This window comes from Heliangelus exortis, chromosome 23 (assembly GCF_036169615.1).
Source record: "Heliangelus exortis chromosome 23, bHelExo1.hap1, whole genome shotgun sequence".
In the NCBI taxonomy this organism is placed as follows: Eukaryota; Metazoa; Chordata; class Aves; order Apodiformes; family Trochilidae; genus Heliangelus; species Heliangelus exortis.
Window position 1 is genome coordinate 529,874 of NC_092444.1, and position 22,125 is coordinate 551,998.

Genomic DNA, 22,125 nt, shown 5'->3' on the forward strand with positions numbered 1-22,125 from the left:
CTTACCCCTAGGTAAACTGTTATTCACCCCAAATTCTATAAACAGTCTCCATACACACACATTTCCAAATACTCTGTTACTTTGCTGCAGGTCAAATGATTAATTTAATTTAGATGGAGAGATGTGTCATTCTGGCTTCAAATCCTACTGATCTATTCTGGCAGCATGTAAAATAGTTTCACACATAAGAGTAAGAAAGCAGCTGATAAGAATTAAGTAACATGGAGATGTTTGTGTCCCAGGAGAACAGGCCTGGTAGACAGTCCTGGCTCCTTTAACCACATTTCTTACATCATTAGTCTCCAAATTCCACTCATGTTTTTCTCCTTCAACACATCCTAATTTGGGTATTGACCATTTGAAGTCCAATTCCCATCTGTCTCTTTGAAATTATTGCTTTCTCCTGAACCTTTACTTTACAAAGTGTTTCCTCAAAACGTTCACCCAGGAGCTCCTCATCGTAAGTGATACAAAAGCTGCAAACTTTGGAGTCTGACACCTCCTGACAAATTCTACCACCTGAAAACCTGGTTCTGCAGGAGGCAGCCAGCTCCTCCCTCTCTTCCACTATCAACTACTTTGATTAAAAAAAAATGCTACCTTCAGACACAGACCTGGTGTTCATCACAGCCATGCACTGCAATTAGCAAAACAAAAAGAACTCTTGATTACCCGAGAGCTTTGTGTAAATTACTCAATGAATCAGAAAGCTGAATCAATGAATCAGGGAGCAGGAGCAGGCTAATAAAAGTTATCAACAGTTTGCTATGCAACTTACTGACTGGAGAGACTACATGGAGACATAAGTTGGGATTCAGGCACGTAGGTTGAGATTTTATTGATTTTTTTTTTTTTTTTAATATTAGCCTTTCTTGTGATTAAAATGTTTCTTCTCAAAAAGAAATAGAACTTTAACTAGAAAATGTTTATACTGAAACATAAGAGCATGATGCTTTGAACAAATTTACATGTTCACATAACTTTTCTTACATGTTTATTTCCCTTAAGTATTTAATGATCTGACTCAGTATGCACATACACTTTTGAAGTATTTGGTCACGGGTTGTTTGGGTTGGGTTTTTTTTTTTATATGATATGCAGAGAATGCTTTTTATTAAAACCCAACAATGCAAGTTATTTTAATGAGTAAAACAATGCAGTCATGATTTTTAGCTTAGTAAACTGCTATGAACTAAATCTAGAATTATTTTGCGCCACCATGTACGTTAGGTACCAAATACAAGGTCATCATCTCCAATAACAATAGGCTTAATGATGTTAAGTTTATTTGCACTCAGGTATGGACATTTTTTCCAGAGTTCTCAGTTCATTTTATAATTAAATACATTCTCTGTACAACGTTATTATTTCAGGACATGACAAAATGCATCAAGTATGTACATCAGACCTCAGCATGACTGAGCTACTTAACCATGGGTTTAGGAAACACAATCTTTTTTATTTGTTTATTATTTAAGAAACTCAAAAGAGGCCAAGAAAATTGGGAAAACAGCAAGCTACATGTCCCTGGGTTGTTTCAACTTCAAATTAAACGCTTACCTGAAATCTTTTAGCTCTTGCTTTGTACTGCTTTCATCTCTTTTGTTTTCTGCTGCCTCTGCGTTTGCTGCCTGCTGTAGGCTTCGTGTGATGGGTCCTCCAATCCTCTCTCTAGATTTTACAGTGAATCTGTCTGCCTTTTTCTTACTTGCCACAGCAGATTTACTTGGCAAAACAGCTTTATTATTCCTTTGTATTCTGACATGCAGTTTCCGGGACGCTTTGCTCGAGATTCCAGAGGAACTGCTCTTGGAGACCACCTTAGTTTTTTTCCCATCAACGTGGGCCATCCTGGAGACCCTCAGAGGACTTGAGTTCCGCAAGGACGAAGATGAACTTGGCTTTTTAGAGCGGATGGGAGGTACAAACTTAACGTTCTGTTTAGATTTGAAGGAAGCAGAGGGGAGCTGGAGTTGTGCAGGTCCTGAGGTTCTTGCTCTCGTCTTGCCCAGGTGAGGCTGCATGCTTTGCATTTTGATTTCTGCATCTGCTGTTCGCCTGCGCTGGTTGTTGCCTTTCTCACTGCTTGCAGATGAAGAACTTGCACTTTTTTTTGAAGAATTCTTTTTAGAGGAGGGAGAGATGGGTTTTTTGGGACAGCTATATGATGCATGTTTATTCAAACTCCCAATATAGGTAAACTCTCTGTTACAGTAGGGGCAGATGTGAGAGTCTGTCTCAGATGGATTATTTTTCAATTCTGCCTTCTGCTGGGCAGATTTCTTTTTTTGCAAGATAGCTTTCTGGACAAGCTGGTTTTTCTTTTTCAATGCACTTATTTTTAGTTTATTTGAGGACATTTTGCTAATTTCAACATTGAAATTAAGTCTTTTGGGCTGACCCATCCGTCTGAAGGCGTTCTTCCCAGGGCCAGCTATAACCACCATGCCATTCTTAGGCTGCACTGTCTGTTTCAGTGGGACTGGATTTTTTTTAGGTGTGTACCTCTTTTTGTCACTGGCAGATGCACAGGCCAGTATGTGTTTGTGTAACTCAGGCATGTTATCAACACTTTTCCCACATTTTGTGCATCGAATGGCAGTAGTAAAAGTCTGTGGAATATTGTGGGTAGTGAAGTTTGTTGCTGTAACTCCAATACCCATGGGGTTACGATGGTGATACTGAAAGGGAGGTGGTTTAAAGCTTGGGTAGTGCTGGTTGAGGCCCATACGAACATCTGGATCTTTTGATTTTACTCCAGAAGCCATTATTTTTATCGTAGTATAAAGCTCTTCAGAGGAATCATTTAGATCTTCATCTTCCTCCTCTTTAGAAGGTTCCAGAGAATCTTCTGGCAGGCTCTGGATGTGCTCCACGTTCGCCTTACTGGGGTCAGTAAAATTCTGGGGTCTCAACGTCCCACTTTCAAACTCATGATGTGTGCACTCTTTGTCTGGATGGAGATCCCGCTGATGCTGTTGCAAATTACACAAAAAAGCAAATTCCTTTTTACAGACCGAGCAAACAAAGATATTTCCTACTCCGTGAAGCAGAAAGCGATGTTCCGACAAGTCTGTTTTATCCCGAAAAAGCTGTACACAGAATTCACATTTGAAGGGCCATTCTTCAGCATGAATGGATAAATGCTTCGTTAGGTCTTTAATAGAAAGAAAAGGTGATTCACAGACATTGCACACAAAGCTTTTATTGAATGTTTCCTGCACGACTCCTGATTCGCTTGAAGTATGAGGATCTTCTCTTGCTTTCTGTTGTTCATTTTCAGTTTCTTCCTGTTTTATTACTGGGAGAGGATTTTCAAGATTATCAGCAGAAGAAACAACAGAGGAGACTACAGAAAGGGGAGGTGGAGATGGAGATGATGAAGATGAAGAGGAGGAGAAGGAGGAGGAAGAGGAGGAGGAAGATGACGAAGAGAGTGTAGGAGGACCAGGTGAAGCAGCAGAAATGAGAGGTTCAACAGAAGGAGCGGGAGATGGAGAGGGAGAAACTGTAGGTGAAAGAACTGGTAGTGGGGACTGTGTAGTAGTGTTAGAAAGGGGGGATGGACAAGAAGAAGTGTTGGTGGCACTGGCAGAGACATCTGGAGTTGGTAAGGGCATGGTTGGAAGCAGGGGAGGAGGTGATGTAGCAACTGTTAACACAGGAGGGCAGGGTGGTGGGGAGGGAGGGTTGGTGGGTGTTAACAAAGGAGGCAGCTGGCACATGGGAGGTACAGCAGATGCCTGTGGCACAGGGGAAGCAGAGGAACTGAGGGGCTGAGTGTCAACAGAAGATGATGTGGATAGGCTGGGATCCACGTCAGGTTCTGCCTGAGGCTCCAGGGATTTGCTGGGGCTCGTGCTGCTGTTTACACTGGGGGTGCTGTCTGTGCCTGCATCCGTGCCGTTATACTCGTTCAGCAGAACCTTCTGCAACATGCAAGTGGTTGGCTTCTTCTTTTTAACACCACTACAGGTTGGCTGTATGGCATTTTCTTTATATTCCCTCATTTCAGCATCGCTGCAAGGCTTCTTCTGCACACTTAGATCTAAAACAGATTCCCAGGGAACCTGATTCTTATTTTTGACATCAGACCTTTGTTTCACACCACTAGATAAATCCAGTGGCTGCTGGTTGCACACACTGCCAAAAGTTGGAGCTGCCTTCCACTCTTTTGATATTTTATAGTCTTCGAAGCAAAGAGGGCTCAGTGTCTCTTTTTCCTCCCTTCCAGTCAAGCTCCAAGCAGGTGAGCTGCTGTGGCTTTCTAACTTTGGCATTTTTGAACTCCGAACATTATCATTCCACACAGTTTTCCCCTCACCTGATTTGACAAAGTCTCGAAGCACTGGACTGTGCTGTGGAGAACTGGGTGGAGAGCTGGTCCTCCTCTTAAATCTACTGGATACTGGAGGCAAAATTGATGATGATGTAACAGAAGGTCCTAGTTTAGGGATTTCACTGGAGGGAGTTTTCTTACTGTCCTGTGTCTGAAGAAGCTGTTTTAATTTTGATGACAAATAAACACCTTTTTCTTTATGAAAAGGTAAGCTCTCTGTTGAAATGCTAAGAGGAAGACTTAAAGAACTAGTTGGAGCTATAGGTTCTGGGTCTACTTCAGTTTTTATTTTTGGTACTAGAGGAGGGCTGGCAGTTCTCCTCTTTTTAGATTCATTGCTCCCACTGTTGGAGGGTTCCTTGGGAGGTTCATTCACATGTGCCTGTGTAACCTTTAAATTTGAGGAGATTTCCACTGTGACTGGACTGATGATACAGTTCAGTCCATACAAGTCTGCAGAGTTGGACTCCATCTGAATCACATCACAATTGCTAGTACTGCTGTTGGACTGAATCTTACCATCAATATAATAATTTAAATTTTCAGAGATATTGCTGGAAATATCCATAATATAGACATCATCTACTTCACCTTCCTCTTCTATTTCTGTACTTGCTATATACACACTCTGGACTGGTGGGGCCTGCTCTGTCTGCAGAGGTGGCTCTTCAGTGAAGAACCCTTTTCTTCTGACACCTTTGGGAATAAGATGACGCTCGTGAACCCTACGCTGATGCCTCCTCATGTTGGTGTGAGTTCCAAAAACCTTTTTGCAGTATTTGCAGGGATGCAATTCTTTGGGCTCCTTATTTTCCTCAGCGAAAGCGGAGTGGGATATTTCCTGAGAGGCTTTCTCAGAATCCAAGACGACAGAGTCTTGCACAAGGCTGGAAACGTTTAAGTCATCCTTTAGCCCCTCATCCACAATGACTTGGTTATCAGCAACATTATCCAGGTGCTGTGATGATGTCAGTGTTAGGAATGGTTTCCTCTTTGGCCCCGCCTCATGCCGGCGCTCATGTCTCCGCCTGTTGATTTGGGTGCCAAAGGCTTTCCCGCAGTACCGGCACTTGAACGCGTGGTTGACAGTGGAGATGTGGATGTGCATGTGGCGTTCCAGCCCCTGCTTGGTGGTAAACTTCCTCTCACAGTGCTGGCAGGGAAACATGAACGTTTCCTGAACGTCACCGTTGGATTCGCCTCTCGCTTTTGGGATTTTCACAATGAGTTTTTTCTTTGGAGAACTTTCTGGAGAGTCCTCTGACGTACTCTTTTGCTCTTCCATAGAATCTAACTTTTCTTCACACATCAAAGGCATTTCAGCATTTTCTTTAGGCATACTGGTATCTTCTAGCTCCTCTTCATCTTCCTCTTCATCATCGTCCTCCTCTTCATCATCATCTAAATCATCTGATGCACAGTTTATTGCTTCTCCTTGTTTGTCTTCAGTTACCATTTGTGGTTCACTGGAAGGACTGGGGATCATCAGCTTTGGAAGTGCATCTTGATTTACCATTTCCTGAATCACAGCTGTTTGTTCCAGGGACAGGACAGCAGAAACAGAAGGTGTTTCATCTTCTTCTTTATGACCTGATACACAATGAATAAAAGAAAAACCATGAGAGATGTTTTATCAAACAGTTCACAGTATGGTTCAGCTTTCTGCTATCTTTTCCTCTAATACATTTTCCAACATTTATGACCCAACACAGTACCACAACTTGTGAAGTTTTTACATGTGTACTATGTGAAAAAAGCCAGGTCAACACACAATGTTTGCAGGTAACTTCTGTGCTCAGCTGGTCAGTGCAATACTGTATCTTTTCTCCTAGACACTGACTTCCATTAAAAAGCAGTAAATAAGGACCGTATAACAAGGCTCCAAAAACATTATTTCAGAGAAAGGACTTCTACCTTCTCTTCTGTTCTAAGGAGTTTGGATTTATGTCTAAATTTTACAGCACATTCCTATTTTGTGTGGTCGAGGATCATGCTTAATTACATAGTTCTGATATCCAACCTGCTTGCTAATCAAAAGGTTTGGCAAACAATATAAACATGTTTGCTTTGTTACACTAACACAACATGCCAACATATTAACATGGCAAAAAGCATCCTTTGATTCTGGGAGAGACAGAAGGAGAAAAAAAAAAATCAGATACTAGAGAACTCACCCTCTTTGGAATCCCTCATATCTGCAGAAGTAGAATCCAAATCACCCTTTTTCTGTTTTGTATCCACTGCCTTCTTCCCCTTGTTTTTACTTTCTTGAGACTTTTTCTTTCCTGGAGGAAAAAAACCCAACATTTATTATTCCTGCCCAATAATTATATTTTTCATATTTGAGTGGCAGAATTAAACGCCCAGCTTTAGCATTTAACACACTTCTGTAGAAGCCCTGTTTTCCTGAGGAATAGAGGAGAGATCAGTAAAAATGACAGCACTCAGATAAAGCAGACTCTAGAGCCCATAAGAAATTTTAAGTAAAGATTACAGTAAGTTGCTAAAAACCTAAGACTCCAAAATTCTTTACTCACTTTCGAAGCAAGAATTGACTACAACAGAAATGTCCAGAATTAATGAGTTCACAACACAGTTACCCAATACCTTCACCTGGCTATTAAAGTACCACATAAATATACTTTATACTATTAATCCTTAATGCTAATTGGAAGACCTTATGAAGGAGAAACCCTTCTCTACTTGTATGAACATTCTGAATAATGACCTGAAGAAAGTTACAACAAAAACAATGAAGTAATAGCATTATGGAAGGACTTAAAAGCAGCATGATCCTGACCAGCAAGGCAAAGAGAGCAAAACAAAATTAGGTAGAACTGGTAACAGTAAAATAAAAAGGGGTTTCATCATGTCCACTGACACAAACTTGCTACCTGTTAGCAAAATTAAGAAGCATGTATTAGCTGCACAGGATGATGAGCACAATGAAGACCAGGGCAAAATGCATTAAGCAAAGACCCCATCAGTGACGCAAGACATAAAGACAATGAAAACTTCATTTACCAGCACATTACAGAGGCACACTGCTAATTATTTTCATTAAAGATTTGGTCCTGTAATATGTAGAAATTATGATAAGACCGTGTAATATATGAAGCTTCAAGGTTTTGAAGGCCATACTCTCCATACAGAAATGTTATTTTACATTCAGCACTGTGGACAAGACACCAATCTACTCTGGAACTTGGCACTTGTACACCATCACCTTTTAGGAATCAGAATTGTCCAGAAGCAGCAATCCAAATTCTTCCTTCACTCCCTCTAATGCAAAAAATGACACTTTTTCATGCATTGACCCTTCCCTCTAAACACAAGTGTGCATCACAAGCCTAAGTCCATTTCTTATTTGGAAACACATTTCTCCAACTCAGTCCTGTCAAGCAGTTCCTCCTGTTCTTCCCTGAAAATATTTTTCACATCTTCAGCCAAAAACTGAAATGTATTTTCAAAACTGTTCCTCTACTCAAACTGAAAATTTCCAAGTATGCATCCTCTCCAGCACAACAGATCAGAGGCAGGTCAGCTTTAAAAGGAAATGCTTGTTTTTACTTGAACATTCTATTCTACCTAAACAATGGAATAATTTGCCCTCAAGGAGCTCAGGTTTCCTTGGCCCCCAAATTCCAGTGTGTTTCTGTTTCATTTATGTAATTACCCTCTTTTTTTTTTCCTTATTCCAACTTAACAGTCTTGAGTCTGAGACACTGACAGCAGTGACTCACAATGAATTCTTGTTACCTTTGGAAAATGATCACTTCTAATGCTTGCAAATACAACTGGTAGTACCAACAGCTGAGTATGCAGGATTTCCAACAAGTTTCCAGAAATATTTGCCAAGCCACTTGAAATCCCTTGTGAAATTTACAGTAAAACAATCAGAGTTTCCCTTTCCAGGTACAAGTTCTCAATGTAAAATTTCAATACAGTCTGTGCATCTCACCACACCTTGGAAGCAATGTGAAGGATTCTCACAGTTAGAGATTGTTTTTGTTAAGAGCCTTCAGCTTTTTTGCAGACCACTAATCTGAAGACCAACATCAGTATCTTGACTTAAATGACAAAATTCTTTTTCTATCTCTACAGGTAAGACTGGAAACAAGAATGAAAATATCACTCTCTAAAGCCTTCTCACCTATGCCAAGCTTGGCCAGGGTTAGAGAGGATTTTTTTCTAGATGGTGCAGCATATGGTGGTATTGCAGATGAGGCTGCTGGGCAATTCTACATCTAATTCTACAGCAGCACTGAATTGCAGCATAATGATAAAAGTTACTGTGAAAGACTTTTCACAAGACTCAACTCACTCTTTCTTAGAACAAGATTAGAAATTTAATGCTAAAACATGAGGTGGAGTACGTAAAAGCTGAAAAAAAAAATCACTCAGAAGTGCTAAACCTGGAAAGGTTTTCCAAACTGTCACACATTTATAGAATATAACATTTATAGTACCTCAAAAAACAATTACAATCTGGGAAAGCACTAGAATATCAGGATTTATATGCAAAACTGAGTCACTTAAGTCACTTATGTCCTCTTTATGTTGTTGATGTAAAGAGATCATTTGCAAGTTCAAGTTCTCCTGCCAGACTCCTTAAACAAAGATGCAGCCTGCTCATGATGCAACCTGCTCACTGATACAGCTGGAGATGTTTGGAGTTCTGGCCTTTAAGCATTAACACATTTGAAGAGAAGATCCATCTGCACCTACTTGCCCTTAACTCAGAATAGGAAGCAAAACTGCTCCCACACATGTATCAGATCAACTTCTGATGCCTACCAACTACAGACATCAACACTTATTTGATGTTTTCTTTTCACCAGCTTTATTTTATTCACTTTCCAAATTGCAGCTTTCTTTGTAAAGGTTATAAAAAAAACCTACTGTACTGAAGCATGGCTATGACTATCCCAGATGCATCCACTTCATGGCCCTGAATGTTAAACAGGAGATGCCCAGAAGAGAATTTAAGAATAGATTAACAGTAAAGTGATGGCATTGCCCTCCCAGGTTTCATGCATGCAGAGCTGAGGAACTTTTCACGGTATTTAACATTCTTTCTAACTATCCTACAGGAGCCCTCAAAGTGCTTTCTTAACCTATGTTCACCCGAACATTTTGCATAGTTTTCTTTCTGCGTATTTTCAATGAAAAGCACAACTTACTATTCTGATATAAAGGATGTCAATGATTAGCCCAAGGTCTGTCCCTTACTTTTCTTACAGTTTAAGATGTCAAGAAGTAACAGAGGCCTGCAGGAGGGAGGAAATGCCTCAGCATACAGACCTGGTGGAAGCCTGAGTATAAGTACACACGTGCACTTACCATCAGGTTCCTGAAGGGTCCTACATGGCTGCTACTGCCAGCTGGATCCTCCACTTGGTCTAAACAAGAAAGATACAGGAATGAAACACAGGGAAAGTGAAATGGAAACAATGACAAAAGAATAAATGAAGGGCAGAACTTAATATACGTGTGAGTACATTAGAGGAAATGCAAAAGAAAGATGCAAAGGAAAATGAATGACAGAAACAGATGGAAAGTTGCTACTTGTCTGTAGTGACAAAGATCAAAAGAGGAAAGCACTGGTTTGTCTTGCAACCTAATTTTTAAATACAGTTCCTTTTTCTTCTCTCTGCTTCTGTTGCAGATAGGTCAACACAAGCATTGTCTGCCTTTACACCTTTACAGCACCTGTATCACATTTAGCACAAACATTGCACAGGAGGCTTTATGCTACTGCCAGTGTCCAGATGAATACTTATGGTCTAGTCCTACTTATTTCAGAGTGTTTCAGACAACAGAGTAAGAATTTACAAGAAATAATCTTTATTTTCCCATACTTCATTTTATTGGTCAAACCAAGAAATCTTACAGCAGCTTACAGTTACCTGTGCTCATATTTTTGCTATTAACCTAAATACCAATGGAACTGTAAAACCACTGAGTTATTTCTGGTGGGATGGGATAGCATACTCTGATGCCAGGAGGGAAGAAGTTATACACAGTCTCCCCATACACTTAGAGCTGAATTCTGTAATTAAATATTGCTAAATTGCACAAGATGCTATAATCTTTAATAACCTTTAAGTGCAGCAGCAAACACATTCACACTAAAGATCATAAAGTAAGGAGGACACACAAGTCTGATCTCATACACTGTTTTGTTTTTATCACTGACAAGGAATATGAAAGACAGACATTTGCATCCCCCAAAATCTTGGGTAAGTAAAAAGAATTACTGGCATGATTTCAGGAATTCCTTTAAAATTTGTAGGCAACAACTAACTGCAGCCCAGTAAGGGATCTACCCAAATCCTATCCTTGTTATTGCTAACAACTACCACAGATACCTGATCCAACCTCAAGTCTCCTGGAAAACAGTGGAGAAGCTCAGAGCCCCCCTGGAAAGTGTTCTTAGGACACACAGGAGTGCAGCCACCTTGAAAGAGGATGACTAAGGGGAAATGGATCAATTTGTACATTATACTCTGACAAACAGTGACCACCAAACAGTTTTGGGCTGCAAATTACAGTGCAGTAATATCAACTCACTCGTCAAATCCCTTTGGGATGGGTTCAGAGTAGCCAAACTTTGCATCAATCCCAGGCAGTAGTTGCTACTGTTCTATAAATCAACTTTTGATTATTTTTCTTCTCCTCTCAGTATCTTGGCATTGGAAAGAATGAAAGGGAAAAAAAGTGTATACACAAGCTAAAAACATCCTTACAGAAAAACCAGCAGAAGACAGCTGCATGACCATTTCCACACTCTTTTGGTTAATGAATTCTAAAATACTGATGCAACTTGATTTTTAATTTGAGAAACAGTTTGCTATGTGCCAGAAAACCTCTGTTCCTGTATCCAGAATACTGGCAGATGTCATGCTTTTCAAAGCAAATTCCTTAAACCTTCAGGCATCTATAAAAATCTGACTAGTTGTTTGTTCTGGAAGATAGGCTAGAAAAAATGAATGCCTTTTACTCACAAAAAAGCTATATCCAAAATAACAGCATAAATTGCTCCAAAAAATTAAATCCAAGTTGTGCTGGCTGGAGGAGCATGAAACAAGTGGAGAAACATGTTGCAGTGACTTCTTTGAATCTTGTCCAACTAAGAATGTCACAGCATATAAATATTAAAGACAATACATATTTAATAAATGGAATTGATTAAGCAGTAAAGTAACTAAAGACAAAAAAAAAAACCCAACAAAAAACCCCACATTTAATTCCAAGTGCCCACTACAAAGATTTGAATACTCAGGCTGTTCTTTTAACACATTTCCTTCTGTTAGCATTTAGAGTGCCTTCATTTTACTTTTTTATTTATTTTGTGTATATTCTACTATTAGCCACAGTTTCTACCTAGTGGAATCTTGTTTACAAAACCTCTCATTATTATCTACCAACACCTGCTCAGGCAGCAAAGCCAAATCAAACAACTTGGCTGAATAAATGGCAATATACCTGTGTCTTGAAGAGCTGCTCACAGACACCAAGCACAGCTAAGAACTCACCTGGGGAAAGCTGGTACATGTAGATCTGTACGTATGGGGATTATTCCTGTTACCATGAGGGCTACAGAAATTTGCTGAAAACATGACCCCAAGCCCACAGAGTTAGGCAAATATTTTATTTAAAGCTCTAAAGCCAACAGCCCCATTTCTGTATATACTCCAGGTTCACTGCATAGTTATTTCCTCATTTTTGAGGAGGGGCTGCATGTTAAGCATTATCAATGCAGACTTACACCTCCAGCATTCTCCTGACTCAGAGCATCAACCACCTCATGGCCTACAGTAATAACGGTGTTTTTAAATTGCTGTCTAAAGTTTTAAGTGATCTGGGAATAAGTGAGGTTTTTTCACTGTATTGTTCAAAAAGACACACTGAAAATTAGAGGAGAAAAAGGAAACGAGTAAAACCAGCAAAACTTTGAAAGAAAAATAACAATTCTGCCTTAGTAAAACAAAGTTACTGAAGTATTATAACATCAACTTCCAGAATTTCTTACACATTATTACTGTTAATACAAAAACATACTGAAGTTCCTTTTAACTACTTGCATTTAAATATTGCTTTGAAACTTGATTAGAGCCAACTTAGAAGAAAAACTCTGAAGTGCACTTCTGAACACACACACAAGTTATAACCTGGGGAGGGAGCATCTTTAGAACTCAAAAGCTTCCAACTTAAACCAAAACAAACCATGAAACCACTGCCTACCAAATGCTTTGGGGAAATCTTCTCTTGTACTGGCAAGAAAAAATTACTGCAAAACCCAAAGAGCTGCCTCCCAGGACTCCAAGGCTCAGATATTCAACTGCAATAGAACAGTTTTTGTGGTAAACTGCTTTAATATTTTTCCACAGACTGAACTCGTATGAATCAAGCCAGAAAAAGCTTTGATTTTTATTTACTTGTTAGTGTAAGATGTGCTATACTAGAAGCATTTTCCAGTTTGCCTGTAGAGGTGCTCATCCCACTTGTTGGCATGCATACATACATAAAACCCTTTAACACCCTCTGACAAAATTCCTCCCTTAGGTAGGAAGGTACCCATCTCCCTGATTCAAAACTACAGACTTCAGTATGACAACATTAATTGGCTTTTCCATTTTTCAAGACTAAATTTTTCAAAACCAAACATTAAAAAAAAAAAAAAAAATGTAAAAAGGATACAAGAGCAGCACATTGTTACTCATATTCCAGCAATTCTAAGGGTGAAATTTAGGACAGATGAGGCACAGCTCAGTTTTTGAAACAATCCTCTAATTAAAGGGGATGTCAATTAAATCTGAACAGCTCTATACACAGTATCATTAAGAGGCTCACACTTCCACAATGCTGTCAAGTATGTATGAAAACGTGGCAAAAAAGAATTGCTTTTTTTACCCTGTTTTCCTCAATCCATCATTATTATAAATAATCAGTGGGGCATTTTCCTGCAATACCATTACAAAGTCATCAGATACTAGTTTAGGCAGACACAATTTTAGGTACTGCTGAGCAAATGAAAGACTGAAAGTGGCACGAGCTGGTTTGCAGCACACAAAATTTATCACAACATAATTTGAACTTCTGAGAGTGAGGAGAATAGTTTAGACCTCCAGAAGATCTTAGGTCTGTCCTGTCAATCTGCCCAAACCTAATACATGCAGTAAGTCCAAAGATGGAGAGGCATAATACATAGATGTACTCTGGAAAAAAACAGATACATCTTGGAAATTATCTACAGCCAAATCCCATCCCTGTACCACAAGACTTGGTGTTCAGCCTATGTTGGCCTCACCATTCTCTGCTGGGTTTGCTCCCTCCCACAGCTGAAGGTTGCTGTTATCTGCCAGGCCTTGTGCTAAGCACAACCCCACCACTGTTCTTGGGACAAAGAGTCAGGGCAGTGCACTTGAACTGCCTGTGATCCCCAGGGGACTGCAATGCCAGGGGCTGCCCACCCCTGTCTCTGTTCAGCTCTCTGCATCTTTTCATTACCAGCTGGTTGGAGAGGCAAAGGCAGTGCCTGCACACAGCCAAGTGATCCTGGAGGTCTCCAGGAGGGAACTTTCAAAAGCAGAAGATACAGAAGCATGGTCTCTGAAGAGAAGCTGCACGCCCCATTTTTCTAGATTATATATTTTCCCTCACTGTAACTGGAATCTCAATGAGCAGTATTACTGCTGTTGTTTGAAGACCACAAACAGAAGCAGCAGAGATAAAAGGCTACTTGGCATCAAGAATAAAAGCAAATTCAGTGAGCTAAGGTTGTTGGGTAATTTTTTCCAGCAGAACTTGCATCTCCTCTTCCTTAGAAAGACATTTTCAAGGTTACATGGTAGAAGTGGGAGAAAAAAGAAAAGAAGTATAGAAGAAAAAAACCATGTACTGTATCAAAATACCTGCTTTATTGCTGCACATTAACCATCACTTAACAGACAAATAATATCATTTTAATCACTGCATTTTTCCACAAGATTATAAACGTTGCAATAAAGTGTCACCTTGGGAAGATATTTCAATACACCTGAAAACAGATGCAGCTACACCTGGCAGCAGAAGTGTATTAAAACATGTTTGTACCAGCACTAAGTATCCATTTTGCAGAAAAGAAATAGAGCAATGCATTTACAGAGACTGTTAAAATGACATTTGCATAACAGATGAACTTGTTGCCATGGAAAGTATAAGAAAATTCTATGCTGGGCTATTTAAAACATTAATTTCTGCAAATGTTTGGCAAAGCCTTTAGTGATAGCACTCAAGATCATGGTAATGTACCTCATCACAAACTTCTTACATTATATAATACTCAGAACAAGAAATGTTAGCAAGGAGTCACAGGGTAGGCCATGCCAATATAAAGAAATGATGCAACAGTTTGCAAGAAGCAAAAAGGAAGGTATTGCTCTGGTTCTTTGTGGGTCCAGAAAAGCACAGATGAAACTATTCACAAAACTAAAACAAACAGGTTAAGAAAAAATGTTTACACTGAAAAATCCTATGAGCAGGAGGCCTGTCTTAAACATGTGGTATTACACCAGTACACAAAAACTGAAACAGGAATTGTCTCTGGTCTTCTTCATACACTTCATGTTTTGCAAATTAAATTATGTACCATCATCCTCTGTAACAGAGAGAGGCAAAATGTTCTTTGTGTTATCTGTCTGCAGTAGCATGCCATCCACATCTGCATCACCTCATTCCAATCCTTACTTACGTTAGACTTTCTGACCAACCTGAGTATAAATCACAGGAGGAAGTCTGAAGTTTGTAGCCTAAAAGACTTATTCATCCAAAATGACTTAAGTGACACTGAATGGCACCTAACAATTACAAAATAAACAAACATCTGCAGCATTTAATTCTCTGCCATTTTAACCCACACAAGAGCTGTGACAAAACAATGAAATATAATGAAACACAAAGTGTTTACCTTCCAAAGATTACTGTTATTTCTGCCCCATGCCAATAGTTCCAAAACAGCAAAACAGAGGACTGAAAGGCAGACTTGCCAGTTTCTCACTCCATGTAGTGTCTTCCTACCTCCTGCCCTCCCCTAATTAGACAGCTTCCCACCATTCACAACAAATTCCTAGCAAGTGACTTGATAACAAACCACAGATACCACTGACACAGCCCATGACAGAAAATGAAAAACATTCTTCTCTGCAGTTATACTCCATTAGCTTTTATTTTGAGCAGGTGGCATACTGATTTTCCACAAATAACTGGTGGCAGCTGTATTTAGCCAGTTTTTATGTACAATCCAGTTAGAAACAGGGCATCCAAATTTTGTATTTAGCTACAAAAGAATTACTTAAAACTTGAATCTCCACCTAAACAAAAAGAAGGTTTTAAATTGAAACCAGAAAACGTTGCTTTTACATCCACTATAGCTCTCCCTGAAATGTTTTCAACCCTGAAATGAAGCTACACTCAGATAATTAAGAAATAACATACATTTTGACAGCACCATTTGCAAGATAATGCAAATTAAAGACCTCACATGGCTACTTTTACCACAAAATTTACAATTATCACTACTAGATCAGTCTGCCTTTATCTGTAACAAGTATTTGTCACAGCCTACTTGCATCACTAATCATTTGGGAGGGTTGGATCAAAAATACCTAACTTTTTTAGCTAAGTTGTCTTTGAAGGTTACTACTTAAGGCTTTACCTGACATTTTATTCTGCTGTTTGACAAGTTATATGTTTAAATTCAATACTGTTTCATATCAGTGACATTTTTTTTTTTTTTTAAGACTGCAAAAGCTAATGCCCTTCATACACTCCTGGGAGAAGTGGGGTTCTGCTACCAAGAACAATTTTGCTCCACCATAGCAAGCAGGATACTCAAAAAGTTTGTGGAAAGCTGCAACTGCGTGGAAGATCAAAATCGCAGTTTATTCAAACATTTGTCCAGACATGAGCTGTGGCTTTACTTGGAGAATGCAGCTGTACAAGGGCTGCAATTCCCAGGAAACAGGACTGCCTTTGTATCGAAGCAGGGCACTGGGATTACTGTAATAGGAGTCTCCAACTTTGAGGAAACAAGAGCAAAGCTTCTCACAGATGTAGGATCCAGACAGTGCAGCTACCACCAGATTAAATTTCCCATGGATAAAATTAAAACCCTTAGAACTGCGACAAGGTCACACTCAATATTTTAATTTACATTCACTCAAATTTGTCCTCTGTGATTCATTTTTATTGAACTAAATCCTTTTGGTATGATACCTGCAGCATGTCATTTGTGAGAAATATTGCTCCAACAGTGAAGTATTCTCAGTAAAATCAGCCCCTTCAGTTTTATAAGGTGCTTCATCCCCCTCCCTGGCACACAGTTCACAGTTTTCTTTCCTTTAACCTTCATATATTCTCTGATTTTTCTTCAGAACAACTCACAGAGGTGATCTTTCCTTTTGGTGATTCAATAGGGAAAAACATATGGTACACATTTTTATTTAATGAATTTATTATTTTTTTTTTTTAAGTTATCAGCACCAGTCCAACAGATCTGCAATAGATTCATATCTTGCATGTCCAAAAGAGGAAATTACTTTGGAAAACACACTCAGTTGTAATTCCCATATCACACACTGCCTTATTGCCTTCCTTTAACCACCACACTCACACCACCACTGAGTGCCAAGGCATCAGCTTTGGTACACTGTGCACAAGGTCAGGAGAACAGTACTACTAACAACTGAAGCAGAGGTGACAAAAATGGAATTACCAGCTTCCTACTATACTACATGCACAGTGTGTTTCCAGCAGTCCCCATTAGAAACATAAAAGCATTTTATGAACTGGGTCTCCAACCTAACAGGGAACACCTTCAGCTGTTAATAAGCAGCTACTGTCAGAACACTTTTGCAGGCATGAAAACTTTGCTTCTCTACATCTGTTAAATTTGGAAGAACTCCTTTCCTTCCAGCTTCAGAGTGACAATCCAAGGTCATGTGGCAGAATATCACTGCAGATACTTTCTAGTACATACGGGTACAAATTATGTAAACTCATTCTTTTAATACACAATATAGCCCCCAAATAATTTCTATCTACTGAGAAAGTGAAATATTTGCTTAGCTTTCCCCCTGAAAGCATTTCATTCATCTCAGCTGCAGCCCACTGGTATTTTCTTAGATAAATTATTTTCATTACTTTCTGGTAACAGAAGCTACTTAAATATATATATATAAACACATCCACAGGAACTCAGGAACACAGGAACTGTAATGCTCCAGTTGCTCAAGCAGTGCATTTCAAGATGTAGAAGAGTTCTACCAGACAACAGCAGCAGTTGACACTAATATTAAGACAACAGACGTTACTAAATTTGTAATTTGCCCCAAACCAGAAACAGCGAAGGGGTTTCTGCTTTATTTATGAAATCAAGAAAGGTCAATAGGCTCACTAGAGGGAACAGCAACTTCCTCCATTTTTCAAATAAAGTGAAAACCAATCCCAGAAGTAGATGTATTATTTGTCTTCTGCTCAGTTAACTGCTAGATTCCAGATCAACCTGTTTAGATCAAATTAGACTTTAAAGTTGTAGAAGTTTTTTGCACACATCCTTTTATGGCATAAAATGGTAACTAAAGCAGAACAAAAAGAAAATGTCACTGAAAAATAGCTGGGACATTTTCATTTGCAGGCAAGGAGCCATAAAAAACATAGCTCTGGTATATGAGAGTGGAAAGACTGGAGACTGACACTTAACAGTTAAGGATTTGGTAGCTGTGAGTGAAGTTCCAGCACAAAGTCCACTTTGCTTTTGCAATCCCTGACAAGGGTCCCTAAGATCTGAAACCCTGGACTCTCTGCTCTTTACCTGCAACTTAGAATAGAACACTTTGCAGGAAAGTCAATTTTTCACTCAAGCAGCTGAAACTTAGTATGACCTAGTCTTTGGTAAAAGCCCAAGACAACTCTAATATTTGGCAGCACTATCACACAGGTTTCTTTTTAAGAGTATGACTCCATGGCAGAGGTGTTTATTTTAACCTTCTGATACAAACCTACTGCTAAAGAGAGGTCAGCCACCCTTGCAATTGAGCTGCTTTACACCAGAGCTTACTACCCAGACACTTGAGTTTCCAGTTTCACTGGCAGAAAACCTAGAGTTCAAGTAATGAATACATGAGAAAATTTACCAAAATTTGCAGGAATCAAGTGACTTTTGGAGCCACTAGGTTTCTCCCATTCAGTGGTTGAGTTGTCTCTTATGGACTGCTAAATAAAACAAGATTCATCTCTGCCTAGATATAAACAAGGCATCTGGCTCTCAGTGCAAGTTAGAATAGATGTATAGCTGATTACTCATTTCCATGGCATTTTGCAGTAATAATAATCAAGATGATAGATTTTCAGCTATTATAATACTCTCACTAGAGTAACTTTATGTCAATCATCACATTAATAATACTGCCTCTTTGAAGTTCTAAAGCATTAATCATAGTCTATCAAACACTTCTGTAGAACTAAGTAAGTGTGACAACAAAATTAACTCTTAACAGAAACCCTGGTAAGCCCCTAAGTGCTTCTGAAGGTTTCAGTCTAAATTACTTACATCCACTAGTGATCCAAATATTATGCTTGCTTAGTCCAGAGGAAAAAGCTTATAAAAGGTAAGTAAATATTTGCTAATGAGTATCTGCAAGTGAGACGTTATCTAATTTCTTAGCTAAAAATGTTGAAATACTGGTGAGTCTTCCTGAAATAACTGTTAAATCGAAGTAAAAATTATACAGCTATAGTATTTCCTTGAGGAACTTTCCTTGGGCATAAGTCAGTGAGAATGCTTCAGAAGAAAGTCATTCCTGTCAATCTGTGTTAGGCTCTTGGCAGGAATAACAAAATAAATTTCTGACAAAATAAAGGTCTGACAGATTCAAAAAATTAAATACACTTTGGTCTGACAACCGTTTTCCTTTTTGCTCATTTGGAAAATGTACTAAATAGTTAATAAGTGGAATACAAAATTAACTTTGGTATTCCACAGTTTCCTAATACAGTGACTTGAGATTCTCCAGAGAGACTTTACAAACACAAATTACTTTAAAGAGACCTCACAATTGCAGAAAATTGCTCTCAGCCATACTCAAGCACAAATGGAGTCTGCATCCCCTCCTATATATAAATCAGCTACCAAAAATCCCTTCCTATATACAAATCAGCTTATACATGAAGTTAAAAGTGTTTCTGTATCAGTGCATAATAAATTGCATATGTAACCTGTAGACAGGCCCTCAGTCTAAGATGCCCCCTGTAAACAACTGAAGTAAACTAAATGGTTGATGCAAAATTATGGTAATAATAATTATGTAATAAAAATGAGCACTAAAAATTCTAGTACCACAAATGATACAGAATCAGTATGAGCAATATTGTTCAAATGGCCTTGAAAAGACAAAGCATAAAAAGAAAACATCTAGAGAAAGGCAGTAAAAATGATTAAGAAATAGGGAATATTCTCATTACAAGAACTCAGAGACTTCTGTAAATTGTGACATGATTCAAGCCACTACAAAATAAAATACAAATACACTGAAGCTTCCAAGAGTTTCCAAGTACAAAACAAAAAGTAAGAGGATCAGGACACAGAAAGGGCACAGGAGGATCAGGAAACCACAGAAAGAGCAACAGTGTCTGGAGACAATGCAAAGGAAGAGTTATTCATGTGAATAACAGTATCCCAGATTTAAGTGAGACAGCAAATACTTTAATTTAGGTAAGGCAGTCAGTAACTCATTAAATTTGCTCTCTTCTAAGCAACAGAACAATTCTAACCACAAAATAGGTCACTTAAGACAATAAAAAGAAAAGCACTTGCTTTGCTCTGGAAAACAGTTGCCTGTTCTCCTGCTCTGCAGAAATTAATTTTCTCCTATTTTTGAACCTCCAAATCTAAGCATCTCAAAGCTCTCCCCTAAAACAGCAATCATTAAATTTTCTCCACATTTTCTACATATAAGTATTTACACAGTTCTGTGATCCAAAAGAAAACATTCTAAGGAAGTTCTGGAAAATCTTAATGTAATAAAATACTTCTGCAAAGAAAGTTAATACTTCTATTGAAACCTAGTAACTCTTATTTTCAGGAAAATTTTTAAAGAACATTTTCCTAAGAAAGAAAAAGAACAATTTTAAAACAAAATAGGTTAATTAAAAGAAGAAATAGGAGTGAAATGTTCTCCCAGGTCACTCTGTATCAAAGCTAGCCCTGATCAATAGAAAAAAATTGATTAAAACTAGAAAGCTGTCTAGTAACTTAATTCACTGCCCACTTTATGTAACTCAAAGCTATGTAACTCAAGACAGTATTAGCCAATTTGCTATGAGATACTGTAAACGTGGTCCACATATCTTTTTTTATTTATTTATTTTAAACTTGGAAAACTGCATAAGGAAATGTGGCTGAAAAAGTAAAAAAAAAAAAAAAAAAGAAATATGGAAGACTTCAGAATTCAAATAACAAGATTGTCCAAGCAAAATACTTTTGTTACATTAGATAAATATACATGTTTGCTCTAACCAGAAATAAGTTACTAGCTAGAAGCATGCCAACTTGTTATAATCATGTTATTTTAAGTTAAGGGCAAAAAACCACAGATAGAACACAGAAAGTGCAAGCAAGGTGCTGTTTGATAATCAGCACCAAGTGCTGCAGTCACCACCACCTCCAGGCCCCTTGCTGCATTCCTGTAGGGAGCTTTGCTTTTGAGTGGCATCACCACTCATAGGGTTGGGTATCTGAGGCTGAGGACCCTGCAGCACCACATCAAGATCTCTGTGTCCCTGGTAGTACAAACCGTGTCAGCCACACGCTGCCAAGGAGCAGGCTGAGAGCACCTGTGGGTTTCCATTACCAGCTGCACATGTGGAAACTTTTAAAGGGAGTGTATACACAATAGCACATCTGAGGCTTCTGAAGAAGAAACAAACCTTACAGCACTCCCTGACCTTACCACTACAGCACATAAGTAAATAAGTTTCCCAATGTCCACGTAAATATGATACAACCTGGCTAAAGCACAAGCACTGATTTTTTTTAGTAACTCAGGAACATGCTGAGGCCTCGTATTTCCCAAAGTTTAGAAATGCACCATTTAAGGGGTCAATATGTGCAATTCAGTGCCAAAATATGTATTTTTTCCTTTTTAAACACAGATAATTTATTTTCTTTTTTACCTCTGCAATGAAGGCTTATCTTCTCCTATTCTTAAACCCAAAGGCAGGAGCAAGGCTGGAATGAATCATACCAGTTTTGCTCTGCTGCTGGGGAGAGCTCAGAGCTGCAGCTATCAAAGAAACTGGGGGCGTTGCTGTAGAAGATGGAAATTTAAAGTAATAAGTCTCATTTAAAGAGTTTCATTTATGAGGGATAAAAGAAAATTTCTGATGGCTGGAAGACCTCAAGTATGTTAGATATCCACCAGATAGAAGCTGCCACCAGAGATACAGTTCCTTTGACATCTCAAATGCAGCTTTTTAACGGGAGGAATGTAATTCTTCTTCTAAGTCAGTGATTTGGGGGAATCAAAGTAAATTTCACTTTAAGGTTTTGTTCCAGATGATCTTGTTGACCTTCTCTTTCCTCTGGTCTTCTCTCGGTTATTCCTTAGGAAGATTTGAAGCTCTGAGCTCCTATGTAAGTTCTTCATTAAATCTACTGGGACTACAGTTTAGGTAAGAATATGTTTTCAGGTTATCCTTGCTACAATGTACAACCTACAGAACTGTAACATCTGCCTATAAGCTAC

The 22,125-nt window shown here is 38.7% G+C and overlaps 1 protein-coding gene across 11 annotated transcripts in view; it reads right to left on the bottom strand.

Annotated features, from left to right (window-relative positions):
- PRDM2 (PR/SET domain 2) overlaps nucleotides 1-22,125 on the bottom strand; it is a 63,423-nt gene that overhangs the window by 12,015 nt on the left and 29,283 nt on the right. For 8 of the 11 annotated variants that reach the window (XM_071766863.1, XM_071766861.1, XM_071766864.1 and 5 more), the window contains 2 exons: nucleotides 6,514-6,624; nucleotides 1,561-5,929 (listed from right to left, as the gene is read on the bottom strand). In XM_071766863.1, the coding sequence (XP_071622964.1) occupies nucleotides 1,561-5,929; nucleotides 6,514-6,624 (4,480 nt within the window). Of the gene's footprint in view, nucleotides 1-807; nucleotides 5,930-6,513; nucleotides 6,625-9,682; nucleotides 9,742-22,125 lie in introns of those variants that run through there. The other 3 variants (XM_071766866.1, XM_071766867.1, XM_071766872.1) reach the window with 2 other exon arrangements.